Source organism: Ylistrum balloti, unplaced genomic scaffold, assembly GCF_031769215.1.
Source record: "Ylistrum balloti isolate Yb309-2 unplaced genomic scaffold, AGI_CSIRO_Ybal_v1 Utg370050, whole genome shotgun sequence".
In the NCBI taxonomy this organism is placed as follows: domain Eukaryota; kingdom Metazoa; phylum Mollusca; class Bivalvia; order Pectinida; family Pectinidae; genus Ylistrum; species Ylistrum balloti.
The window spans coordinates 662,501-689,963 of record NW_026782103.1 but is presented as its reverse complement, the minus strand read 5'-3'; the positions used below and the strand labels follow the sequence as shown (position 1 = coordinate 689,963).

Here is a 27,463-nt window from a genome sequence, read left to right as displayed (position 1 = left end):
ATTCACATTGTGTTTAATTCCGTTATTTATGTTTCTTTGTATTGCTTGTCAGACAAAATTCACAATATTTCCTTTTCTTGAAGTCGTTAACAAGTTCCGGCTTTGTATCCCGTATATACATAAAGATATCGACAATTTCTACAATTTTCTGTATGTTATCGATGCATACTTGATCAAGGGGAAAGTCCTGATTCATCATGGGAAAACGGATGTGAAAAAGCAAGGGTAACTCATAATCTGGGATAAGGTATTTCTAAAGTGTGTGTGGAAAAATACTGTTTTCTTTAGTTCTCATTTTGTATTATACTCGCGAACTGCTAGTGAGGGTTTTCCTGACATTCCTAAAGATTGCGAAATATTTTCTGACATTTTGAAAGGTTACAGCAAGTTTCCTGTCAGTTTTAAAACAGGCAATGGTATTTTTTGTCACTTAAAAAGGGTACAATAAGTTTGTCAATGTAAAAGGTTATCATATATATATTTTTAAAGGTTAACGTATATATTTAATTTTGAAATTTTCTTTAAGTTCATTTGAATAAAGAATCAACATATTAGTGTTTATAAAATGATTTATCAAATCGTCTAACTTGTCGTAAGGATTACTGATGTGAGAGTAGAACTACTTCGACAAGTTTTATTTTCTCTGTCCATGACGATCACTGTTAAATTGATATGTCCCGTGAAATATCCGCTGTCTGAACGACATCCCTGTAAACCGGTGTTCAGACGACATCCCTATAAACCACTGTCTGAACGACATCCCTATAAACCACTGTCCGGACGACATCCCTATAAACCACTGTCCGGACGACATCCCTATAAACCACTGTCCGGACGACATCCCTGTAAACCACTGCCCGGACGACATCCCTATAAACCACTGTCCGGACGACATCCCTATAAACCACTGTCTGAACGACATCCCTGTAAACCGGTGTTCAGACGACATCCCTATAAACCACTGTCCGGACGACATCCCTATAAACCACTGTCCGGACGACATCCCTATAAACCACTGTCCGGACGACATCCCTGTAAACCGCTGCCCGGACGACATCCCTATAAATCACTGTCCGGACGACATCCCTATAAACCACTGTCCGGACGACATCCCTGTAAACCACTGCCCGGACGACATCCCTATAAACCACTGTCCGGACGACATCCCTATAAACCACTGTCCGGACGACATCCCTGTAAACCGCTGACCGGACGACATCCCTATAAACCACTGTCCGGACGACATCCCTGTAAACCGCTGCCCGGACGACATCCCTATAAACCACTGCCCGGACGACATCCCTATAAACCACTGTCCGGACGACATCCCTATAAACCGCTGCCCGGACGACATCCCTATAAACCACTGTCCGGACGACATCCCTGTAAACCACTGCCCGGACGACATCCCTATAAACCACTGTCCGGACGACATCCCTATAAACCACTGTCCGGACGACATCCCTGTAAACCGCTGCCCGGACGACATCCCTATAAACCACTGTCCGGACGACATCCCTATAAACCACTGTCCGGACGACATCCCTATAAATCACTGTCCGGACGACATCCCTGTAAACCGCTGCCCGGACGACATCCATATAAACCACTGTCCGGACGACATCCCTATAAACCACTGTCCGGACGACATCCCTGTAAACCGGTGTCCGGACGACATCCCTATAAACCACTGTCCGGACGACACTTCTGTAAACCGTTGCCCAGACGACTTCAATGTAAACCGTTGCACGGGCGACATCCCTGTAAACCATTGCCCGGACAACATCCTTGCAAACCGTTGCCCGGACAACGTCCCTGTAAACCGCTGTCCAGACGACATCCCTATAAACCGCTGTCCAGACGACATCCCTGTAAACCGCTGCCCGGACGACATCCCTATAAACCGCTGTCAAGACGGCATCCCTGTAAACCGCTGACCGGACAACATCTCTATAAACCGCTGACCGGACGACATCTCTATAAACCGCTGACCGGACGACATCCCTGTAAACCGCTGACCGGACAACATCTCTATAAACCGCTGACCGGACGACATCTCTATAAACCGCTGACCGGACGACATCACTGTAAACCGCTGACCGGACAACATCTCTATAAACCGCTGACCGGACGACATCTCTATAAACCGCTGACCGGACAACATCTCTATAAACCGCTGACCGGACGACATCCCTATAAACCACTGTCCGGACGACATCCCTGTAAACCACTGCCCGGACGACATCCCTATAAACCACTGTCCGGACGACATCCCTATAAACCACTGTCCGGACGACATCCCTGTAAACCGCTGCCCGGACGACATCCCTATAAACCACTGTCCGGACGACATCCCTATAAACCACTGTCCGGACGACATCCCTATAAATCACTGTCCGGACGACATCCCTGTAAACCGCTGCCCGGACGACATCCATATAAACCACTGTCCGGACGACATCCCTATAAACCACTGTCCGGACGACATCCCTGTAAACCGGTGTCCGGACGACATCCCTATAAACCACTGTCCGGACGACACTTCTGTAAACCGTTGCCCAGACGACTTCAATGTAAACCGTTGCACGGGCGACATCCCTGTAAACCATTGCCCGGACAACATCCTTGCAAACCGTTGCCCGGACAACGTCCCTGTAAACCGCTGTCCAGACGACATCCCTATAAACCGCTGTTCAGACAACATCCCTGTAAACCGCTGCCCGGACGACATCCCTATAAACCGCTGTCAAGACGGCATCCCTGTAAACCGCTGTCAAGACGGCATCCCTGTAAACCGCTGACCGGACAACATCTCTATAAACCGCTGACCGGACGACATCTCTATAAACCGCTGACCGGACGACATCCCTGTAAACCGCTGACCGGACAACATCTCTATAAACCGCTGACCGGACGACATCTCTATAAACCGCTGACCGGACGACATCACTGTAAACCGCTGACCGGACAACATCTCTATAAACCGCTGACCGGACGACATCTCTATAAACCGCTGACCGGACAACATCTCTATAAACCGCTGACCGGACAACATCTCTATAAACCGCTGCACGGACGACATCATTCTGAACCCCTCGTATAATACCTAGTTTAAAGGATGTACTGATAATGACCTACAAACGATTAAACAATATACATATATAGATACAAATCACGATTTTAGAGATTAATATACATAATTGTCTGATGTATTTATATATAATAACTTCTGTATTATCTGTGCTAACCGTCGAGTAGGACTACTCTGAATTTTAAGCCGTTATTTCTCTGTGATGATGTCATTACATTAAGTGATATTTACAGTGCATGTATCCCCAACATATGATGTTTATATGTCGCGGGTGATATTCAAGTGACTCATTTTACTGTCATGATTTAGGTAAATATATCGACAACTTACAGATAAACTTACCAAAAATGGAATCGAGAGATACAGGCTGATGAGGCCTCTAAAAATGTTTTAAACTCAACTAATCGGGCTGGTTTTATTTCATTGGACAATGTGCTCCTTGTTAATTCTTATGACTTGTGTTTTTGGCTGGTTTTATTTCATATCTGATAATGCCTACTTGGTTTGACCAAGATTTACACAAGAAAACTCTATTTTCTAATTTACTGAAAATGACGACCATTCAGCTCATTTTTGTTTTAAGAACTGCTGAACATCATATTGACACATTAGTCATTTTCGGGTGACATTCATATGCGAGGTGAAGACAAATAATGAATGTGTTTATACTTTCAGTAGACTGTGATATATCCATATAATACCTATTTTTTATGATTCCAGCGTTATTGAGCTATCATATGAAACATTATCTCGGGTTTGTCCATAAAGTCGAATACCTTTAACTTCCCACAAAGTCTGATCCCAATTTTTTTGTATTTCTTTCAAGGGTAACATGTTTTGTCAATATTTCGCCCTACTTCCATAGGTTAAACACATATCGGCATTGTTTTATTTGTCTATAAAAATACAAGTAAATGTATCGTTTCATTCACGCGATCTTCAAACTTTCAGATGATATTCAAATGTAAAACAATACATTTATTTTAGAACACAAGTATTTTATGCGAGCAATCAGGACAAGGGACGTAACTCGTACATATATTTTGCCTCAAAATCTATTGTCTTTCTATCGTTGATTCGAATATAGTTGAAGAGATTTTAAAAACCTTTAAAACACTGACCGAATATAACTTGTTATGTAAATGTGAACAATTTTTTTTATTTAATTCGTTACAATTGTTATATAATTCTTGTACAAAACTATATTTTCATTCATAGAAAATATGAGAAAGAGAGAACAGCACCACACACTTAGAAATATGGTTTTGGCGAAACTCGTTTAGGATTTTCGGAGAGTGGTTTCACGCTTCTTACGTGCGGTGGTTTATTTATTTTTTCATGAAGTCGAGAAACGATCCGTGATATCGTGTTTGTTTCCTAGGAAACGCTAATTTACCGTAATGTGTGCAAATGACATTAGACGGGTCTTCCTTTCAGGACCCTGCACCAATGTGACCATAACTATGAAGGTGAAAAGGTGTTGAAACAAGCAAACAACTTCCCTTCTGATACCCGTATATCATTTGTAAGTCACAGAATTAAGATGTCTGTAATCTCTATGTTGTCTTGTATTAAATAATATACAAAGCATTGTAACATTAGTCTAGAAGACCGATTATAACAAAGTGTTCGTCAATTCAGATAACTACCGACAGAATTATAACAAGAATATACAGACATGCTAAAAAAAATTCAAAATTCAAAATCGATGAAACCAGGAGATCATCTGACCTAAAGAAAGATTTATAGAGATTTTACTGAAAAGTTGAAAAATTAAGACTCATGTTTCGAAGCGCATGACTTCATTATCCAGGTATTTTTGTTTAAACCGTAGGTAAATTAGAGCTCTGAAGCAGGAAGCATTCTTTATGATTAAAACACACTGCTGTTTAGATTTTTTATGATAAAATGTTCACGATGTGTAGACATTAAATGTCGTTATTTCTGTTACATCAAGTTGAAATTTACGTTTGAATTTGATGACACGGGACGGCGCGGTTTATATATATTTCATATTGTTGAACAATTACGTCACAATTAACGGCACGTGCTGGTTATCATTTGAAGACATTTACAATTTACTGATGATATATGTGTTATCAACAAATACAAACGACGACAACGATGGCTTATCAAGTGACAAGGTTACAAAAGTGATACTGCATTTCCTTGTTTCTGACTAACAATGATAATACAGAAAAACATTTTTGACCAAGTTTTCAGAACACAGGACTTTCTCCAAACCATTTACTTCAGCCAAACATTGAACAGTGAAATGTAAAACCGTATATCGTAATGTTTATTTAGCTGAGGTAAAGCTGAAAAAGATATATCAGAAGTAGTTACTGGTTTAACAACCCCCCCCCCTAACCCCCGTCCCTCTCCCACTCACACTATAACCTGTCTAGACAACTAAGCTGTTTCCGTTTCTTCCCTGACTTTTATTGTACTTTTGATAATTATATAAGACAAGATACGTATTTTTTATATATATATACATATTTTTTTCATCATATTCTTTATGATACATACATGTATAGGGTTAGAAATTAGTCATACAAATGAGACAGTTGAAATATCAACATAAAACACACCACTATGACTAATAACAATGACAAAGAAATCATATCGTAGATAACATAGTTAAATCAACATGGTGTTTAGTTTAATTCTAATTAGGTAAGATCAGTATTCCGGCTTCACTTAGGAACCCGGTCATATGACATTGCAGTTATTTGTAGATGCCTTGGAAGGTGTGTGTTTTACTTGTACCTGTCAATCATGCATTGACCTCGGAGGTTATTGTGTACTGTATTTGGAGACATGCCGTTCTGGTTTTAGTAACTAAAGGGGGAAAATGCCATTACGTCCGAACTTATGAACTGTTCAAGTGTAAACATTTTCACTTATCCGTGAGAACTGAATATTAATTAACTATTTGGCAATTGCTTTGTCCAGTCTTAAATGATTTAAGATTATAAAGGTTATTCAGAATCTTTAAATACAATTTTTCAATGATTCAAACAACGACGATGATCAATTAAATAGATCCTACATGTATATTACAGATTATGACCCAATGCGGTATTAAGCTCACAAAATGATTTTTGTGAGAAAAAAACTATAAGTTTGAGTTTTACCTTGATTGACATAAACCTTGTCCGACGTCCTGGCCTAGTAAAATTTATAACTAATAAATTTGCGGCAAGCACATTCGGCAATTTAATGGAACGTTCAAATTTCGGTTTAAAGTTCATCTAATTTACATGTCTTTTTTATGAATACAAATTTATACTTACATTAAAAATCGATGCTTATATTTTCTTTAAAACGCATAGAAGATTATCTAAATTATATCAATCAGATTTTAATATATGTTGTAAAATGTTATATATGAATAAAATACAGACATGTTCAGCACAGAACATTTAAAAGTCAATTGCATTTATATAGAGCACAAAGTTCTAGATTATTGGACAACACACACGTAATTAAGAAAATATATTATCATTTAATACAAAAACTGGAAACATGGAAATAATTCCCAATGTATTTCATACATGTGTAAATACCGGTAGGCATGCGACGTGACGATGTCACGTGACCGATGTCTGGGACTCGTCACCAAGCAACATGTTATACGCCAATTAATGTCCCTATTTCAGTCACCGTTCATTTTGCCTAAATAGCTTTTCTATGTCGCAGTGCCTCACTAACTCTGTAATGATATCTACGATGTTATATATTAATTAGTTGTAATGTATTGTCAGCTTCACCTTTGTATTCATATATAAGAAATACAAATTTAAAAGCAAACCTCGTTGTTACATATTTAAGTGTAATTTAAGATACGAAAATAGCAAATAATATTAAAAAATGGAATTTTTCTCAGATTGTTTTTTTTTCATAATATCGTTAATCAAATATTTGTAATCTGACAATGCCTGCATTCTAGTCAATACAAAGAATAGTATTAAGGTCATGTCCTAAACAGCAGGTATTTACTTACCATAGAGGATCAGTGGAAATTATTAACCGGTACGGGGAAGGTACTTATTGTCATCACATGATCGACAATCACTGGTTGAATGTTTTTGTGGTGAATTTTAATTGTCACGTCATGTTGGTTAATAATGTAAACTTGTGTAACAAGATATCGTTATTAACTGAAACACGACATACTCTCAACCTTACATGATGTTGTCTAAGACATTCACAAAAATGGACGTACACACCTTTCTGTTCGGATTTCTTGTTCTTCAAACGATTTTGCCTTTATCCTCTGGACGAGGAAAAATGGTTGAACCGCCTCAACGTTCCAGCCTCTGGAGACACGAGGAATGGTACGGCAAACCGATGGTAGCCACCAATACAGATGACGGAGGACTTAATTGTGGAGGATACTGGGTACAGTAGAACATATGTTAAAAAATTTATATAAAATTTTTGCATGTGTGTATATTTTAATAATTTCTGTAAGATATATCAATTACCGTTTTTTTTTGTTCCGGCCCCGTAAGCATTGAATTTTCTATACATGTATGACTTTTTTTTTCCAGTTTTAAATTTTAAAAACGATATTTAAGCATTCCATCATCTTTCGACAATACTATTGAATCTGTTTCACAGCATATCAAAGCATATAAAAATTGGAACGGATAGCTCATTACGGGTTTCGGATATACATCAATGCTTTGAAGAATGAATTATTTTATGCAATTCCTTATCGGACAGGTTATGTGTAAAAAACACTTAATCCGCCATTTATTTTTTTATGTAATTTGTACATATCTATCATCTATAATTTTTGGTATGATAAATGGGATATCTTTCTATATATGAATGTAAATTTGAGTTTTGTCTTTGAGCTGTAGTCGTCGTTTTATTTTCACCTTATGCCGCAAAATGGCTGAAATTCAAATATGATGAACATTTTCCCATACACTGCATATTATCATTATAGTCTTATACAGATTTGAAGGATATTACATAGAGAAAACCAAGACAAGCAGAAAAACCGAAAAATATGTCCTTTTATTCTGAATTGTTCGGGATAATTCTAAAAAATATAAAATACATACTCTCTTATTTCTGTGACTTTATAACTAGGGTTAATTTGGCAAATATTAAACTGACTTGATGGCATACACGTATTTAGATTCAGGTCATTTATGCGCTTTTCTCTAAATTCAAAAAGTAATTGTCATATGAAAACAAAGTTCTGTCTCATTCAAGTGTGACATTTTTCAGAAACTGCATGAAGTTAATCAACACAGATGTGGGCTATGTGGTGACGCGTTCGACAACAAAGACAGACCTAACGAGGCAGGAGGAAGGTTTGCTCAAGGTTACATTGCAAGGACGTATTACCACGACAAAAATAAACTAATCAATGTTACAGTCGACATCAAAGCAAATATTGGTGGCTACTTTGAGTTTAGACTCTGTCCTAATAATGACATACATAAGAAAATAACACAGGAATGCCTGGACAAACACCATCTTGTCATCAACGGGTATGGACACAGGTTTTACGTGGAAAGGGATACTGTGTATGATCTTCAACTTAAGATTCCTGAAGACCTCGTCTGTACTCAGTGTGTCCTGCAGTGGAAATGGAAAGGATGTAAGTATAGATAACGATATATAGATGTACTTATCACTACATAACAAACAAATACACATAAAACGTCATATCTGATTTGGCAACGCGGCAGTGCAAGATGAAAAATTGAAAAATATTGAAAATATTGAAAAGGACCACACTATTTTTATATTATTATTCCGGAACATAAAAAACAGAGTGTACACTTCGTGGTTTTCCTGAAGTATACTCCATTTTGAAAACATGAAAAATTGTTACAGTTAATCTTAAAACAATTTGTCAATATTAAGGTGACATTTCCGAATTATCAAAGAGTTTCAAACATGCCTTAATGTCGAGCTGTATTTGTAGAACTATCAAAGGTTAAATTACAATCTCACTAAAAACAGTTTTCAACAGATTTTTTATTCATTATTTTATTGCATTAATATTTCATAAAGAATACATATATTTTTATAATCCATCTTCTTTTAAATATGTTGATTATCTCCCTTACATTTCCTAGTTTGATGTATGTGGCACACTATTAGTGAAGTACCAATCTAGTACTTGTGTGCAGTCTGGAATTATAATATGTTTGAAAAGACATAAGTAAACTTTGATTTAAGCGTCGCAGATATATCATATCTATATATTATATACGTGATGATCAATTCGACTGCGTAAAGTGATATGAATTATTATTATTTCTACTTTTTGTCAATTTGTTCTTTCACTTAAGATATACACTATCGTGAGAAATTGACAATAGACTCTCTTAGGCCATGGTTACACTTGGATTGGACATTTTGGTACCCTTTTCGATTGGTCTTTCATTTTCCTCAAACGTTTGGCCCCTAGCATCATTGACTAGGCTTAGAAGGAAAACAAAACAACAAAAAGAACGATCTGTCCTGCATCCTATTCTAAATATTGACAAGTGCTTATAATTTATCTTTTTTCTACAGCCTTTCTCGACTTAAACGATCTTCGTTTCTTTGTAGCCCACTACTGGGGAATGTGTGATGACGGTTACGGAGGAATTGGCTGTGGCGATCAAGAAGAGTATTACAATTGTGCTGACATAGCAATTCTTACATCTAACGGGACCCGGAACGTGACTGCTGATAAAAATGGAACTACGACTGTGATTCCTGAAGTAAATGACACAAAAACTAATAAATGGATCTCCGGTCCGGAGATGACTACACAGGCTTCCTGGGATTCGGAAAATGGACTTTCTACTCCATCTTGGTTACAAGACCTGCTCCTTGTTGCAAGCGAAATGGGAAAGCCGAAACGCCATAAGAATCATAAAAAGCATTCCGACACTAAATCAGTTCTTGTGTCTGGTGCTATACCTGTGTTGAATCTGCCAAACGTTACGGCGACTCCGATTCCAGTCCATAACATAACGACTCTTAACGGGAGTGATTTCTACCCGAATGTTACATACGAGATTGGGAACAGTACTGATCAGACAAACAATACTGCCGTTGAGATAGGAGAGTCAGAAGATCGCAGAAATAAATCGGTTATGGACACAAACATTTCCAATCAAACAAACATGGCTAACGACACGGAAACACGTCCAAATTTATCCATTCCTTGGGTGGGTCCTGATGAAAGTCTGACTGTTGGTAAAAAGCCCGATACTCCTTTAGTCCAAGGCATTCCTATATCTGACGCTTTTCTTAGGACTGACTATAATAACAAACCTTCCACTAACTTTCCATGGGAAAATTCTGTGGTCACGAATGAGAATTCGTTGTCATGGAATCAGCGTGTCCAGAATACTCCAGGAGATAAAACATCTAAGACATACTGGGCTGTGACAAATGTTTCAGGAAGCAATACTGTTGATCAAACAGTAGATCAGAATGAAGTAAATCAGATCCCTAACACTTCCCCTCCGTCAAAGAAAGAACAAGCAACAACTGGAACGTTGTTCAATCTTTATTCCACTACGACTGGTGTAGGAAGTGGTAAACAGCAAACCTTAGGATTATCCACAACAGAATCTTCCATACCAGAACAAACGTCAGATGCAGCGTTTAAGCAGAGGATTGGACCACCCGGCATACCGATTTTTGCGCAGGATTTTCTGAATATGGAGAAGGGAACTATTTCTTCGTCTCCTCCGTCTACATCATATACCGATATCAAACACAGTAGTCCTTTATCAACGACAACGGTTGTCGGTCCAGGGGCAGATGCAATAAACCAGCCAGTAGATGTCACCACAGTCACCATGGAAACAACTGACGTCAGAGCTACCGAGTACATGTCTACACTGAGACCCAAATTTAAGTCTCCAATAGACGAATTCGCTATTAATACTGAAAACATGCCCCATATTTTGAAGGATATCACCACACCCAAGCCAATGACGGCACCGAAACAATATATCACAACATCCATGCTTCCATTTATCTCTAAAACAGCTAGTTCTGTTTGGGATGCTGAGATGGGCAGTTTAAAGTCGATTCCAACGAACGATACTGACATTGCAGTATTTGAATCATCAAATAACAGTGTTTCTGCCTGGAACTATTCAAAGAACGATTCCATAGCACACGAGGAATCGACAACTCAATTGGAGGACGTACATACCGCTGGTCTACATGATGAACTGATAAACAGTACAACCATCCCATTCATTAATATATCAGAAGAGACCAATGGACCTGCTAATCATACAGAGACTCCTCTCTCAACAAGTGTTGCTGAAGTCCAGCTTATAAGCCCTGAAATCTATCCAACTACCAATATAAATATGGAAACAACACCAAAAGGAATAATACCCGATTTCAAGACCAGCACCACCTCTACTATCACGAACAGTCCATTTGATTTAATCACATCAACTGATTCTAACTACGGACCAAATGCTATGGTAACTGAACGAAAGGGAGATAACACATTTGTAAGAAATGAAAACGACCTGGACATTCTAATGCAAAACATAACAGATCTTCTTAAAAACAGTTCAGGGACAGAAAATCTTAACTGGATTTTAACTGGTCATATGACCGACAAGACCGGAAATAGTGAAGGTATTCCGATCCCTACATTCAATCCAGCTGAAATAACAGGAGAGGGTGGAAATACAGTTAAGACTGATAGCCGTAAGAACGACGTCAATGCTCGAGCAGCAATAATGCAGACGTACAGAGCAAGTCCTAAAGCGGAAGTAGTTATCAGGCCCACTAATTTTTCTGCGCAAAATAAATCTGCGTATCGCACTAATATGTTTACCGGTCCCTCAAACATTAAGCCCAGTGTAACGACTACGGAGAGTTTAATTACCCCAAGGAATCCGACTCCGGGCGTTTATTCTACATTAGCCCCAAACGATCTTTCGGCAAATACAGGATTTCAAAATCAGCAAGGGACTAAACCATCTGCTGGATTTTCCTCGAAGAAAGGAATTCAAGGAAATACCTCACCGATGAATGAAATCTATCTCAAACCAGATATGATCTTACCACGTGGAAGCATCTCTTTTAAAAATAGTGGGGAAAAGCATGGGGAACAAGGTGCGAACATTGAACCGAATTTCCATAATAATGGACAACTTTCCTTCGGTGGACAAGACATAATCGATGCAGGAAGGACGGTTGGAATTCCTCTGAGCCAAATAAGACCAGGAAAAGGAGGTGTCTTGTCGGACGGCAGACAGATCATTTCCGGTCTTGATTTTGTGGACACTGATCTGCAGTATGAAACCGGAAATCGAACAATAGCCATGCCACTAGTTGGCAATACAGTTGGATCGCCATCCAGACAAAGGTCAATGACGTCATCCAAACACGTTCAAATTACATCCGGTCAGACATCAATATCAGAACAGTCACCGGTGGCAATGAGGCAAATTTCGCATGATAGACCCATTGACAAAGTTGGTGGTTCGTCTTTCATGCATCCTCCACCGCCTAGTAAACAGCTGAGTATGCAGCCTAGCAAAGTTATTGAGGAAATCATGAGAAAATTAACCCCTGGACAAAGTTTAAGAATGAATGAAAGACAACTAGGTTAAGATACCGTATAAAGCAACAATCTATCAATGTAATCCAGTACTCCCTTACTTCAAATGCAAGACACAATACCATCAATTATGGCGTACACTCACAGACCTGATCACCCTCAAACTCACGGCTTTGAGAAGTAAGGTTGCAGCGTTGATATTAGGTGGTGATATGGTCGGTATTATCAATTGTCATTTCATGGACTCAGATCACAAGGACCAAGGAAACATTGACAGTGTGTGTTTTCAAGGGTATCGCCCGTTATTGCACTTCCTCGCTATTAAAAAAGGAGAGAGAAAGAGTGTTTATATATATACACAAAATATAAACTTTTAAGAAAAGTTTTAATTCTTTTTTTTTGAGGCACAGAGTGAAGTGAAAGTCTTCTGTATTTATTCTTGTACACAAAACAATAGTCTCTTTTGTATTTCACAACTTCAGTGTCCACATGTGTTGTGTAGTATTCCGTTATATCATAATCAACAAAGTATTGACCTTGACCTAAAGAGTAAGAAATACAATCATCAACATATTATTTAATTTTTACAAAGAGGAGGATGGATTCTTTGACAGAAATCCTATAGAGTCTCAAGAATATATTAAGCATTTCTGAATATCAAGCTCCCACAGTATGCAAAGGGATTTTTCTAATATATTGAACAATATCTGATGGACATATAAATAATATCATTAACGTATTGACGATTTCGTTTAGATTGTGAAATTAACTACCGTTGAAATATGACTTTTAATTCACTATAATTAATCTTTAGATTTAAAAGTTGACCTCATCTTTTTGATTTCTCTAAAATTGATAAGTATTTTTATTTCCTGTAGTGTATATGATAAACAAATAAAATCAAATAAATATTACAATATAATACAATATTCAATACTAAGCGTAGAAACTGCTTATAACTTTTTAGATTTAATCCAAACGATTGAATAAAGATCGGCTGTGTTGATATATTACCGTTTTTGTCTTTGTTACCTGTGAGGATGTACAACAAGAGGACAATATCATTCAATATCATATCAGTAATATAACCCATCCAGATGTTCGTAATTAAGTGTTCTGTGCTACTGGAAACAAGTATTGATAGTTACGTCATAAGAAAACGATATAAGTTTATCACACAAAGTAATGACGTAACGATTAATGCATTGTACCTGCCGACAAGAGCAGATAACTCCGTTACGAAACAACAAACCATTACAATCACATTACGGGAGGAGGCCCATGTACTTTGATCGCCACTTCAATTTCATTAGAGAATATTCTAGTTAATTTCAAGGTCGATGTAACGTCGATGATCGCTAATATTTCTGTATGGGTTACATTGTTGTAAAGGTTATCTTTAAAAATGATATTGATTACTTCAATTGAACAGAATTAACATGGCGGATGTCGTCGATGAAGTAGAACACTCCTCTGCTCATATGAGATCGCTGTATCCAAATTAGATTTTGATTAGTCGGAATAAACATGATCCTGACTGCTAGCAAACATCGAAATATATATATAGGCCACGTGAACATCTTGGCGGTCCTTATCAGTGCTGATAACAATACCAGAATCACATGTGTTTGATCTACTGTTAAACATAAGTTGTCCAGCATGGTCTCTATATTAATTCTGTTTCTACTTACCTCGTTAGTCTCTAGCGAGGAGCATGGGACAATAGAAGTTTTAATACAACGATTAAGCAGGCTGGAAGAAACCGTGAAGGAACAGCAATACCAGATATCGAATCTGGAGCGACAGAAATGTGACCAGACTGAGAAGATACACAGGCGAGGTAAGTCGGATATAATAACGTAAGTATGTCGACATAGAACACACACATGTAAATTAATCCTTTAAAATATAGGACCATTCCCAGAAAGTTTCTAATCCTATAATGTTTAATATCTTAACTGTAATCAACTTGCTATACTGTAATTATTCATTTTCAGTGGGAATTTATTTTCCTGTTTCCTCTAAATCCACGAATTTATATATCCACGAAATGATACACTTATACATTTTGACCTGGATTATAGCACTTTTGTGAGTACAGTTTTTCCACTGAATTAAGTGCCAGGTGAAGTGTATATTTTTCGGAACACCACAAAATTAAAACACGAACGAAAATGCATGGGTTTTACAATAGGGTTTTAGAAGTGTTTATTTACTTGTATTGTAGAATTTCAGTTATGTTCGTCATGTAGAATCTTTGATTTACTAAGGAGATATGTCCTTAACTAGGTATACAATTTGTAGTCAGTGTCTGAAAATGTAAGATATGATGGTGAGGGTGAAGAAAGACCAAAAATATCGAGCCCTTTGCCTCTAATTTTGTCACGATACACAGTGCAGTTTGTATTTTAAGATAATGACTATATATTTTATCTATACTTCAACTTTTATTGAAAACTCTGAAATTTGAAACTTTAATAATCACTTAACTAATGTTTAGGATACGCGGAATAATGCCTGATGACGTAAGCAAAAATGATGACTCCGCGCGGAAAATTAGTTACACACATCCATGCATATTTACAGCAGTTTTATGGATTCGCGTATCGTATTTGTTTGTAACATCGAATATGATCGCTTATCTAAACATTTATTTATATCTAACATGTAATATCTGAGTAAATCAGACAGTAAGTCAACCGAATCAATACATAGGTTAAATTACAGTTGTCATCATCATACAGACAATATAGATATATATATCTATATTCGTGCTGTCAACAACTGTAGTCAATGTTTTTGATTTTTTAATATTGATATTTTCGATTAGTATTATCTATATGTAAATATTTATATTATATATAATCTAAACTCTTTACCATATTACAATAAGTGTTTGTTGGCTGATCAAATAACCCACGAAATTAACGAAAAACAATTAAAATCTTACAAAAAATGGTGAATTGACCGTATAAAGGAAACTCTGTGACATCGAGACGAGTAAGAGGAACAATTAAACTGCTTACCCCAAATGTTATAAACCAGCAAAATACGTTTGTGCTGATTTTATGTTACATCGAGCTGTAAATGGAACCGATGCCTGTAATACTTTTTGAAAGGATTTGATGGAAGCATCAGGACATTACCAAAATGACACCATGAATAATTGAGATCCCTTCTTCCTTAACTCCTTAGATATTATAAAAGCATACACGTGCCAGGACGTGTTTGATGCTCGATAGTTTGCCTGTTGATTCCGTTGTTGTATACATTATCCATATTTGTAAATGGGACATAACCTACTTTGATTGACCAAGATTTACATGACGGGTGTGGACGATGGCGCAGAAACCGCTTTTCCTTCCGGAACAAATCTTTCTTTTGTTTATAGTTTGCCCTAGTTTGATTCTTATGCTGATATGCTGATATTACTTTTTTTCTGAAGCAGCTAAACGCGATATCCAAAAGACAGAAGTCTTTAACCCTCTTTCCGTACATAGGTCTTTTAAAGATGATTTTACATTTCAACGTGGTGATATAAAAATATGATTTACAAATATGAGCAGGCATCGGTCCATTAGATAAATTGTTTATCTATAAAAATGAATTCTTGTGTGCTTTTGGAAAGACACTTATTTAACCTGGTAATTCATTGACATGTTCTCTCCTTGTTTCAACAGTTACAGGTAACAACAGTCCAGTAGCGTTTTCTGTTTATCTGAGTCATTTTATGTCTAATATCGCCGTCAACCACAAAATTCCTTATGACGTCATAACCACTAACGAAGGCTCAGCGTATGAAAATGCGACAAGTACATTCACGTGCCCACGTGCCGGTCTATATTTATTCATGTGGAACGTTATGACAGATACTGGAGGTAGTGCCAGCGTCAGTCTGAGGATCAACGGCGTCATCAGTAGATGGTCAATTAGCGGAAGTAGTAGCTCATATTACGACAACGCCGGAAATCAGGATCTAGTTCGTCTGGAAGAAGGTGACAAGGTGTGGATGGCATTCTACGCAGCACCTGGAGAACTTCATCCTCATCATACAACATTTGCGGGGGTGTGGCTGGCAGAGTAATATCACTAAGCATCATTTGCGGGAATGTTGCTATCGAAACCCAATCATGATAAATTTATTGGAGTTAACTTGCGTTGTAGCTGATGCCAACTCATCGTCCTTCGGGGTATTCAACGACCTTCAATTTGAGTCTCTTAAAAGCAAATAAATGATATTTTGAAAATATGTCTATAGTTATTAGTTAAAAACTTGATATTGAGTCCGTTTATTTGAACAACATAAAAACAACAACATCCCACATACTCTGATACTCTGGTCTGATCGGAATTTCGATTTCTCGAAATAATATCTAGTTTATTTGCAAATGATGCTTCATTTCACCGAAATATTGTTGTTCTTTTTCAAGTTGATAACAAAATATTTTACGTTTCAAGAATGATATTTCGTTTCATTTGTTCAAAATCATGATGTTTGTCACTTTTGATTACATCATAGCAAACGTATTCAAACAAAAACTTTAAAAAAAAATTTCAAAAACAAAACACAAAACAATGCGTTTCAGGCCGATTGAAAAGAAGGAAATCGAAAAGAAATATTCATTGAACAATGTTATATTTTGAAATAATAAGGCAGTGATTTGGTTCATTTTCGTCCGGGTGGAAATGTCAATAGAATAGAATGTCTTATAACGCAACCAGTGAAAGATTAATTTTTGTGATGTTTCATTGACTAGAGTCGCCTTCATCTGACATATGACCAGAATAAAGAGTAAAAACACTGATGTATGATATGGTGAATAATTGACCAATTTTAACCGCAGTACACATGCACGATAACCTTATGAACAATAAGGTAGAAAACAGTATGAACAAATGTAGAAAACACTTAGGATTTTGCCAGTAAACAATATCAAAGGAAGAACGCATTTAACTCAAAAGGAAAGAGAGGTATTAGGGTTTTCCAGCTGATGTATTTATAGTTTAGACAATATAGGTATAAATGTGTACTTGTAGGGTAAGCTAAAAGTCTATGTTCAATACTTCAAGTCATTGTAATACCATATAAATAGAAAGAGTGTTGGAAAATGAGGAACATAAAGGGTCTTCGCCCTTAAAAGTTAAGCCAAAATAATATGATGATTTAGGGCGAAAACCCTTTATGTTCCTCAGCTTCCGACACCCTTTACATCCATTTCGATGGTATTGCATAACTTACAGTATTGAACAGGGCCGGTGGCAGGAAAAAAGGTGAAATCAGCGAAAATTAAAGTGTGGTGAAAGTTTCAAAGTAAATTGTAATAAATGATTGATTCCGCATCGGCAGCTGTGTCCCTTTCTTGTGCATTTCTTATTGACGAACGAAGAAGTGGGAATATTATAGAGTAATATAGAATACGTTATAACATATTGTTCAATATTACCATTATTACGATGTTTCGAATATAAATATCAAGAACACGTGCCCTCTATAGACAATCACTCCATTTCAGTGTTAGTGAATCATCGCGCAGAACACCATCTGCTGTTCAACTGTTGAATTGTCGATATAGGATATGATTGTACAAACTTCATTATAAATCATTTAAAATCATGATATATTTAAGTTAGTAGTGTTATTGTAGTTTTATCCGGAGAATTATTATCGTTTTTTTCGCTACAAATTAGTCAGGTTTGTGTCTTAAAAATATATATAGTTGTGTGTATATTGAACACACTTATGTCAATGTATACATTTTCACACTGAAATACACCACAGATGACCTAGCTGCATTCATACAAATCTGTCAATGGAACCACGGACCACGTCACAGGGATCTATTCATGTCTAACAAAAGAGGTCCTTTTTTAGGTCTAAATTTATCATAAATTGGAATACCAGCATTACACTTTCCGTTCGGTGGACGTGTTTATTTGTACAGGGACACAAACTATCTACCTGATAGATGGTACCTCAGTAAATATGACAGGTAACTGCGTCTCAAATAATCGGTTTTATCCTGTTAATTTAAATATTTCAAATACAAGTAATGTCGTTTTTACTTGATATGCTATTTTTCTAAATATAGAACCGGGAATCCGGATCTCAGTCGCTGACCGAGTCATTGATTCAAGTGAAATATTGGGTGAACACAGTTTATACGCTGTTCACTTATAATTCCTGATGTCATAAATACGAAAGGAATCTCGAATCATTGGGGAGGGAGTGGGGTTGAGGGGGTAGTGATTATTCTTGTCTTAACTTCATCGTCGAACTAGATATTTGTCGTCACTGTGCTTTATATTAATCTCGGGATTTCATAGATACGAAAGGAATATTGAAATCGAATATTTCACATTTTAAATGATAAACATGAGGTCAACGAAATGTTACTGTGAAATCATACTATTAACCTGACTAGGTATCCACCGGCTCAAGAAATATTTGTGTCCCTCGAATTATCAACGAGATATTCCAAACGACGGTACATGTAAACAGGTAACCTAGCTATGAAAACGGTTCACCATGGAGATATTCACCATTTGGTCTCTAGTCACACTTATCATTAATTGTCATTTAATATTAGACATATTTTAATGACTGTCTTAAGATGTCAGTGTCAATTTTCTATACTGTTTCATCTTCTCATTTTCTATGTTTTCAACCCCTGTTATCATCGATGGATCCAGGAACAATATCGCAAAATATTTGTATGGGCTGTAATGGGAACACTGGGCTGTAATGGACGTATTTGTAAAATTGCAAAAGTCGTAAAGATATAAGTAATATGGCATTTTTACAGATAAGGTTTCTCGAATTCATCTACAAGAAAGATGGCTTATTGTCAAAGTCTGATCAAATTGACATTCGTAGCGAGGAATTTGAAAGTAATATTAGTTAGGGTATTAAAACCCTGTACTATAAGCTAGAGAACATTATCGCGGTTTTGTTTTTACCAAAAAAAATCATAAAGTCTTCTTAAAAGTTAAAAGAAATATAGGAAAAAAATATAAGATGCTTGTTGATAAATACGGATTTGATGCTTGAAAGATGCATGGCCTCTACCCAAATTCTAATGTTTTGTTTCCATGCATGTTGTGGATGAAGTGGTAGAAAGTAAACATTCATTAGAATATAAATGGATAAAATAATTTATGAATAATATATGATATGATATTGGTGTAAAAACTGCATTTGTTTCAAGTGTCTTCCCTCCCTCGCCACCCCTTCCTCACCCCCTCACCCTCCCCCACCCATCCCTCTCTCTCTCTCTCTCTCTCTCTCTCTCTCTCTCTCTCTCTCTCTCTCTCTCTCTCTCTCTCTCTCTCTCTCTCTCTCTCCTGGCTGTTTTCATTGTTTTACATTTACTGACGAGTTCTATCTGACTGTATTGTATCCAAATTTGTATCTTAAGATACTGTACATTTGTATGTCTATTCAACTGTTATGTGAGATATTGGTTCCGACCTGACAATGTACTGCCTTTATCCGTACAATGTAAATTTATTTTTAAGCGTATATCCGATCATTTCAAAACAATTAAACGAATCCCAAACAAAAACAGCAATCTCTATGTTCCATATGATGAGGTTTATAATGCACTCTTGTCATTCACAGGGTAACGTAAGGTCCCATGGAAAATGGCGTCTTGTAGCCAATCGTCTCTGTGGGCTGGTGGGAAAACTATGATGGAGTGTTTGGATTACCTCCATACCTCCGGTTTCGGAAGTGACGTCACATTTCTTGTCGGTAAAAACCGTACAAGACTGCACGCCCATAAAATGCTTCTTTGCTGCCGGAGTCCAGTTTTCTTCGTAATGTTCGAGGGTTTACTCGCAGAGAAAGACGAAGTGATTATTTCTGATATCACTCCAGAAATCTTTCTGCTTTTTCTGAGGTATATAAATCCAACTTAAATAATTTATAATTTCCAAGAAAACTGCATTTATCACAACACGAATATCGACCATTATGTTTTTGTCAGTCTTTCTGTTCTATATGTAACTAATATTATAGATATGTTCCATACATCTGTATTATCTGGAGGATATTACAGAAACAAGAAAGAAAATCTTACAATTGTCAACTGAGTTTTAATAAAACTCGAATATGATACACTGTGATATAGCATGGACAAAATAAAGACTTAAACGAAAACTACTGAAATGAGAATACACAAAGGTGTTCAGAGGGGTTGTTGGGGAGGGGGGGAGGCGATGTGGAATCTTGACAATGTAAAGTAATTGTTATATAACAAACAAAAATGAGAACAAATCGTACAACAATTTCCCAACGTGATCAGTCTAACGACCGAAATCTTCCTTATAATCTTCATCTTCCTGCAAAATCAAATCATGTAGGTATAACATTTTCCCATTCAACCTACCAAATATGTATTTCAATATTTAACTTTCTTGAAAGTGTTAAAATTGCAATATCGTAAACATGTAACATTTGATAAAGTGTTTTAATGACTTTTAACAAAGAAAAGTGCCCATGGATTTAATGTTTTTTATGTACAAGTATGTGCAATTAAATTCTTAACATAGAAATCACCTTTATACAGTGAATGAAATAATGGGAATTGGGAGTAAATCAATGTTGTGTTTTATTCCAAAGGTACATGTACACTGACAAAATCGTATTGACTGAAGACAACGCGGGTCCATTGTTCAACGTGGCAAGAAAGTATTGGATAGAAGTTTTAACTTCTGCTTGTGAGGAGTACCTGCTTGATAAAGTAAATGGTACCAATGCTTGTATGTTACTAGAACAAGCAATTATCTTCATGATAGACAGTTTACGGGTGCAGTGTCTGGAGGTGATTATACAAGAATATTTATCTGTTAATACTCTACCAGATATACAATATGATTTGTACCCTAACACAAGAAGGATATACCTCGAGTATGCCAAAGATGTTGGAAAAGCCAGGAGCAAATACAGGACGCTTCTCACGTGGCTAAAAGACGAAAGACGTGAAAACAAGAAAATCCAAGAGGTGAGCGGAAAACAAGAGAAAAATTAAGTCTTGAAAAAAATACAAGGGGAATGAGACAAAGCGTTTCCAATAATAAGTGTCTTCTGTTCATCTTAGAGACAATGATACCACTTAATCGTGTTACATAGAATTTCAATTAAAAGACGACAACACTTATGCTGTTTCATATCTAAATACTCACTTATGTGGAAGTATAAAACAGCAACACAATATGAGGACTAAAAGAAGTTCTTTAGCGCTAACTATGACCTTATATGGCATCTAACGGTAATTGAAAAAAAAGTTTATAAACGATTGATAAACATATCAAGGAATGAAAATGAAAATTTCTGTAAATGTATTGGGCATTTTATTTCCTTATTTGTAGACGGTGATATCGCTTCCTGAGGAAAAGCATGACGGCAAAAACACATTGTTGGAATGTTTGGACGATATGAGTATGAACTGTTCTAAGAGTGACGTCAAGTTCACAGTGGGAAAACACAGTGAAGAAATTCACGCGCATCGACTTATTCTCACCAGCAGGAGTCCAGTTTTCTATGCCATGTTTAAAGATCAACTAGTATCGAAAGGAAATATAACACTCCCTGATATATCACCGAGGGATTTTCGGTTATTTCTAAGGTAACATATTTTACACAAGTTTATGCTCCTGGATCGAAAGAACGGTGACATATTGTTTTTCTGCTGTTTGTCTTTTGTCATCGTTAACCCTATCCATAGCTATTGCACCGTTAGTGGTATGGATTTCATATTTAGCATTTATATTCCTTGTGACTAGACCTTTCTGGTGGTACCAACATTTTGTGATCCCTCCTGACATAAACCTTTCGCATCAAATCACGATGATTTTTTTCTTCATTTTTGTGAATATATATCTGAAATGTGATAAATATTTTGCTGAAGTATACAGAGTTAATAATTGTGTATGTACTTATGTATTGAATTTTAGTATATTTCTATTGTATACTATAATTTTTATATACTTCTTACTAAGTTTGTATATTCTTATGTATACTATTTTTGTATATTATGTGTACTATAATTTTGTATAATCTTACTGTATACTATAATTTTGTATGTACTTACTGTGTACTATTTGTATAATCTTACTGTATACTATAATTTTGTATGTTGTATGTATACTATAATTTTGTATATTCTTACTGTATACTATAATTTTGTATATTCTTACTGTATACTATAATTTTGTATATTCTTACTGTATACTATAATTGTTTATATTCTTACTGTATACTATAATTGTTTATATACTTACTGTGTACTATAATTGTTTATATTCTTACTGTATACTATAATTGTTTATATACTTACTGTGTACTATAATTTTGTATATACTTACTGTAACTATAATTTTGTATATTCTTACTGTGTACTATAATTGTTTATATTCTTACTTTGTACTATAATTTTGTATATTCTTACTGTATACTATAATTTTGTATATTCTTACTGTGTACTATAATTTTGTATACTATAATTTTGTAAATTCTTACTGTGTACTATAATTTTGTATATTCTTACTGTGTACTATAATTTTGTATATTCTTACTGTATACTATAATTTTGTAAATTCTTACTGTACTATAATTTTGTATATTCTTACTGTATACTATAATTTTGTATATTCTTACTGTGTACTATAATTTTGTATATTCTTACTGTGTACTATAATTTTGTATATTCTGTACTATATAATTTTGTATATTCTTACTGTGTACTATAATTTTGTATATTCTTACTGTGTACTATAATTTTGTATATTCTTACTGTGTACTATAATTTTGTATATTCTTACTGTGTACTATAATTTTGTATATTCTTACTGTGTACTATAATTTTGTACTATAATTTTGTATATTCTAACTTTTTGTATATTCTTACTGTGTACTATAATTTTGTATATTCTTACTGTGTACTATAATTTTGTATATACTTATAATTAATTGTATATAATTGTTTATATTCTTACTGTATACTATAATTTTGTATATTCTTACTGTGTACTATAATTTTGTATATTATGACTATATACTATAATTTTGTATATACTTACTGTGTACTATAATTTTGTATATTTGTATATTCTTACTGTATACTATAATTTTGTATATTCTTACTGTGTACTATAATTTTGTATATTCTTACTGTGTACTATAAGTTTGTATATTCTTACTGTGTACTATAATTTTGTATATTCTTACTGTGTACTACAATTTTGTATATACTTACTGTGTACTATAATTTTGTATATTCTTACTGTGTACTATAATTTTGTATATTCTTACTGTGTACTATAATTGTTTATATACTTACTGTGTACTATAATTGTTTATATTCTTACTGTGTACTATAATTTTGTATATTCTTACTGTATACTATAATTTTGTATATTCTTACTGTGTACTATAATTGTTTATATTCTATCTGTATACTATAATTGTTTATATTCTTACTGTGTACTATAATTTTGTATATTATGACTATATACTATAATTTTGTATATACTTACTGTGTACTATAATTTTGTATATTATGACTGTGTACTATAATTTTGTATATTCTTACTGTATACTATAATTGTTTATATTCTTACTGTATACTATAATTGTTTATATTCTTACTGTGTACTATAATTTTGTATATTATGACTATATACTATAATTTTGTATATACTTACTGTGTACTATAATTTTGTATATTCTTACTGTGTACTATAATTTTGTATATTCTTACTGTGTACTCTAATTTTGTATATTCTTACTGTGTACTATAATTGTTTATATTCTTACTGTATACTATAATTTTGTATATTCTTACTGTATACTCTAATTTTGTATATTCTTACTGTGTACTATAATTGTTTATATTCTTACTGTGTACTATAATTTTGTATATTATTACTGTGTACTATAATTTTGTATATTCTTACTATATACTCTAATTTTGTATATTCTTACTGTGTACTATAATTGTTTATATTCTTACTGTATACTATAATTTTGTATATACTTACTGTATACTATAATTTTGTATATTATGACTGTATACTATAATTTTGTATATTCTTACTGTGTACTATAATTTTGTATATTATGACTGTATACTCTAATTTTGTATATTATGACTGTATACTATAATTTTGTATATTCTTACTGTGTACTATAATTTTGTATATTATGACTGTATACTCTAATTTTGTATATTCTTACTGTGTACTATAATTGTTTATATTCTTACTGTGTACTATAATTTTGTATATTATGACTGTATACTATAATTTTGTATATTCTTACTGTATACTCTAATTTTGTATATTCTTACTGTGTACTATAATTGTTTATATTCTTACTGTATACTATAATTTTGTATATACTTACTGTATACTATAATTTTGTATATTATGACTGTATACTATAATTTTGTATATTCTTACTGTATACTATAATTTTGTATATTCTTACTGTGTACTATATTTTTGTATATACTTACTGTATACTATAATTTTGTATATACTTACTGTGTACTATAATTTTGTATATTATGACTGTGTACTATAATTTTGTATATACTTACTGTGTACTATAATTGTTTATATACTTACTGTATACTATAATTTTGTATATACTTACTGTATACTATAATTTTGTATATTATGACTGTATACTATAATTTTGTATATTCTTACTGTGTACTATAATTTTGTATATTATGACTGTATACTATAATTTTGTATATTCTTACTGTATACTATAATTTTGTATATTATGACTGTATACTATAATTTTGTATATACTTACTGTGTACTATAATTTTGTATATTATGACTGTATACTATAATTTTGTATATTCTTACTGTGTACTATAATTTTGTATATTCTTACTGTGTACTATAATTTTGTATATTCTTACTGTATACTATAATTTTCTATATTATGACTGTATACTATAATTTTGTATATTATGACTGTATACTATAATTTTGTATATTCTTACTGTGTACTATAATTGTATTATATTCTATCTGTACTATAATTGTTTATATTCTTACTGTGTACTATAATTTTGTATATTCTTACTGTGTACTATAATTTTGTATATTCTTACTGTGTACTATAAGTTTGTATATTCTTACTGTGTACTATAATTGTTTATATTCTTACTGTGTACTATAAGTTTGTATATTCTTACTGTGTACTATAATTTTGTATATTCTAACTGTATACTATAATTGTTTATATTCTAACTGTATACTATAATTTTGCATATTCTTACTGTGTACTATAATTTTGTATATTCTTACTGTGTACTATAATTTTGTATATACTTACTGTATACTATAATTTTGTATATACTTACTGTATACTCTAATTTTGTATATTCTTAATGTGTACTATAATTTTGTAAATTCTTACTGTGTACTATAATTTTGTATATACTTACTGTATACTATAATTTTGTATATTCTTACTGTGTACTATAATTTTGTATATTTTTACTGTATACTATAATTGTTTATATTCTTACTGTGTACTATAATTTTGTATATTCTTACTGTGTACTATAATTTTGTATATACTTACTGTATACTATAATTTTGTATATTCTTACTGTATACTATAATTGTTTATATTCTTACTGTATACTATAATTTTGTATATTCTTACTGTGTACTATAATTTTGTATATTCTTACTGTGTACTATAATTTTGTATATTCTGACTGTATACTATAATTTTGTATATACTTACTGTATACTATAATTTTGCATATTCTTACTGTGTACTATAATTGTTTATATTCTTACTGTGTACTATAATTTTGTATATATTCGTACTGTGTACTATAATTTTGTATATTCTTACTGTGTACTATAATTGTTTATATTCTTACTATGTACTATAATTTTGTATATACTTTTTGTGTACTATAATTTTGTATATTCTTACTGTGTACTATAATTTTGTAAATTCTTACTGTGTACTATAATTTTGTAAATTCCTATTATGTATTTATTGAATTATCGCATTCATTCATCCAGGTACGTCTATACCGACAATATCTGCCTTAGGGCGAGGGATGCTGTTGCGGTCTATAGACTCTCCCGGATGTACCACGTCGGCAGCTGTTTCAAAGCGATTTTGAGAAATATAAACAGCTCTAATGTGTGCTCATACCTTGATCAGGCTCACATCTTCTCGTGTTGGGGACTTAGACGCACGTGTCTTCAACTGATAGCCAAGGATCCAATTGATGTCCTGCGCTCTCGATCTTTCGGAAATCTATACCCAGATTGTATGGCAAGTGTAGCAGAATCGGACAGCATGCGAGGAGTCACCGAATGGGTAGTGTATGAGGCTGTCGTTAACTGGACAGAAAAGGAATGTATACGGCAGGGTTTACAGGTGAAATACACAGTGATTGTCATATTAATTATATGTTCCTCAGGAGATCAAGTTCAATAATAAAAGTGAAATTGACCTGTTATTCATACACACCCTTGGCGTATCATATTCCCATCAGAGAGTGTAACACCACATACTCCATGTACCAGGATTTCATAACCGTTGTCGCTAACAATTAAAATGCTCAAACCTTTGCGACACGCTCGGTTTCATAACCCAAGTGTTTTTACCTGTGACATCATTGTAAATCGAAAATTTGTTCATATTTTGTCTTAGATTGTATTGGCTTGTCGGGTTTTCTAGTTGCACCTGGATTTGTAACTAAGTTTTAGTATGAATGGCATTTAGTTACATCGTGCCTATTTAACAGCTT

General features: G+C 34.3%; 2 protein-coding genes across 2 annotated transcripts; both read left to right on the top strand.

Moving 5' to 3' along the window:
- The first annotated feature begins 7,285 nt into the window (after positions 1-7,285).
- On the top strand, positions 7,286-12,714 carry LOC132549233 (mucin-2-like). Its single transcript, XM_060213148.1, has 3 exons — positions 7,286-7,498; positions 8,342-8,717; positions 9,680-12,714. Exons 1-3 carry the CDS (start codon positions 7,286-7,288, stop codon positions 12,712-12,714), a joined length of 3,624 nt encoding a protein of 1,207 aa, XP_060069131.1.
- Positions 12,715-14,321: 1,607 nt separating this feature from the next.
- LOC132549223 (complement C1q-like protein 4) lies at positions 14,322-16,746 on the top strand. Its single transcript, XM_060213137.1, has 2 exons — positions 14,322-14,502; positions 16,343-16,746. Exons 1-2 carry the CDS (start codon positions 14,322-14,324, stop codon positions 16,744-16,746), a joined length of 585 nt encoding a protein of 194 aa, XP_060069120.1.
- Positions 16,747-27,463: the final 10,717 nt, after the last annotated feature.

Excerpts from the sequence above, each read along its gene's own strand:
- LOC132549233 (XM_060213148.1), top strand. The coding sequence starts at position 7,286 with ATGATGTTGTCTAAGACATTCACAAAAATGGACGTACACACCTTTCTG. Across the intron at positions 7,499-8,341 it reads TTAATTGTGGAGGATACTGG|AAACTGCATGAAGTTAATCA; the intron begins GTACAGTAGAAC and ends GACATTTTTCAG. Across the intron at positions 8,718-9,679 it reads GCAGTGGAAATGGAAAGGAT|CCCACTACTGGGGAATGTGT; the intron begins GTAAGTATAGAT and ends GTTTCTTTGTAG.
- LOC132549223 (XM_060213137.1), top strand. The coding sequence starts at position 14,322 with ATGGTCTCTATATTAATTCTGTTTCTACTTACCTCGTTAGTCTCTAGC. Across the intron at positions 14,503-16,342 it reads TGAGAAGATACACAGGCGAG|TTACAGGTAACAACAGTCCA; the intron begins GTAAGTCGGATA and ends TTGTTTCAACAG.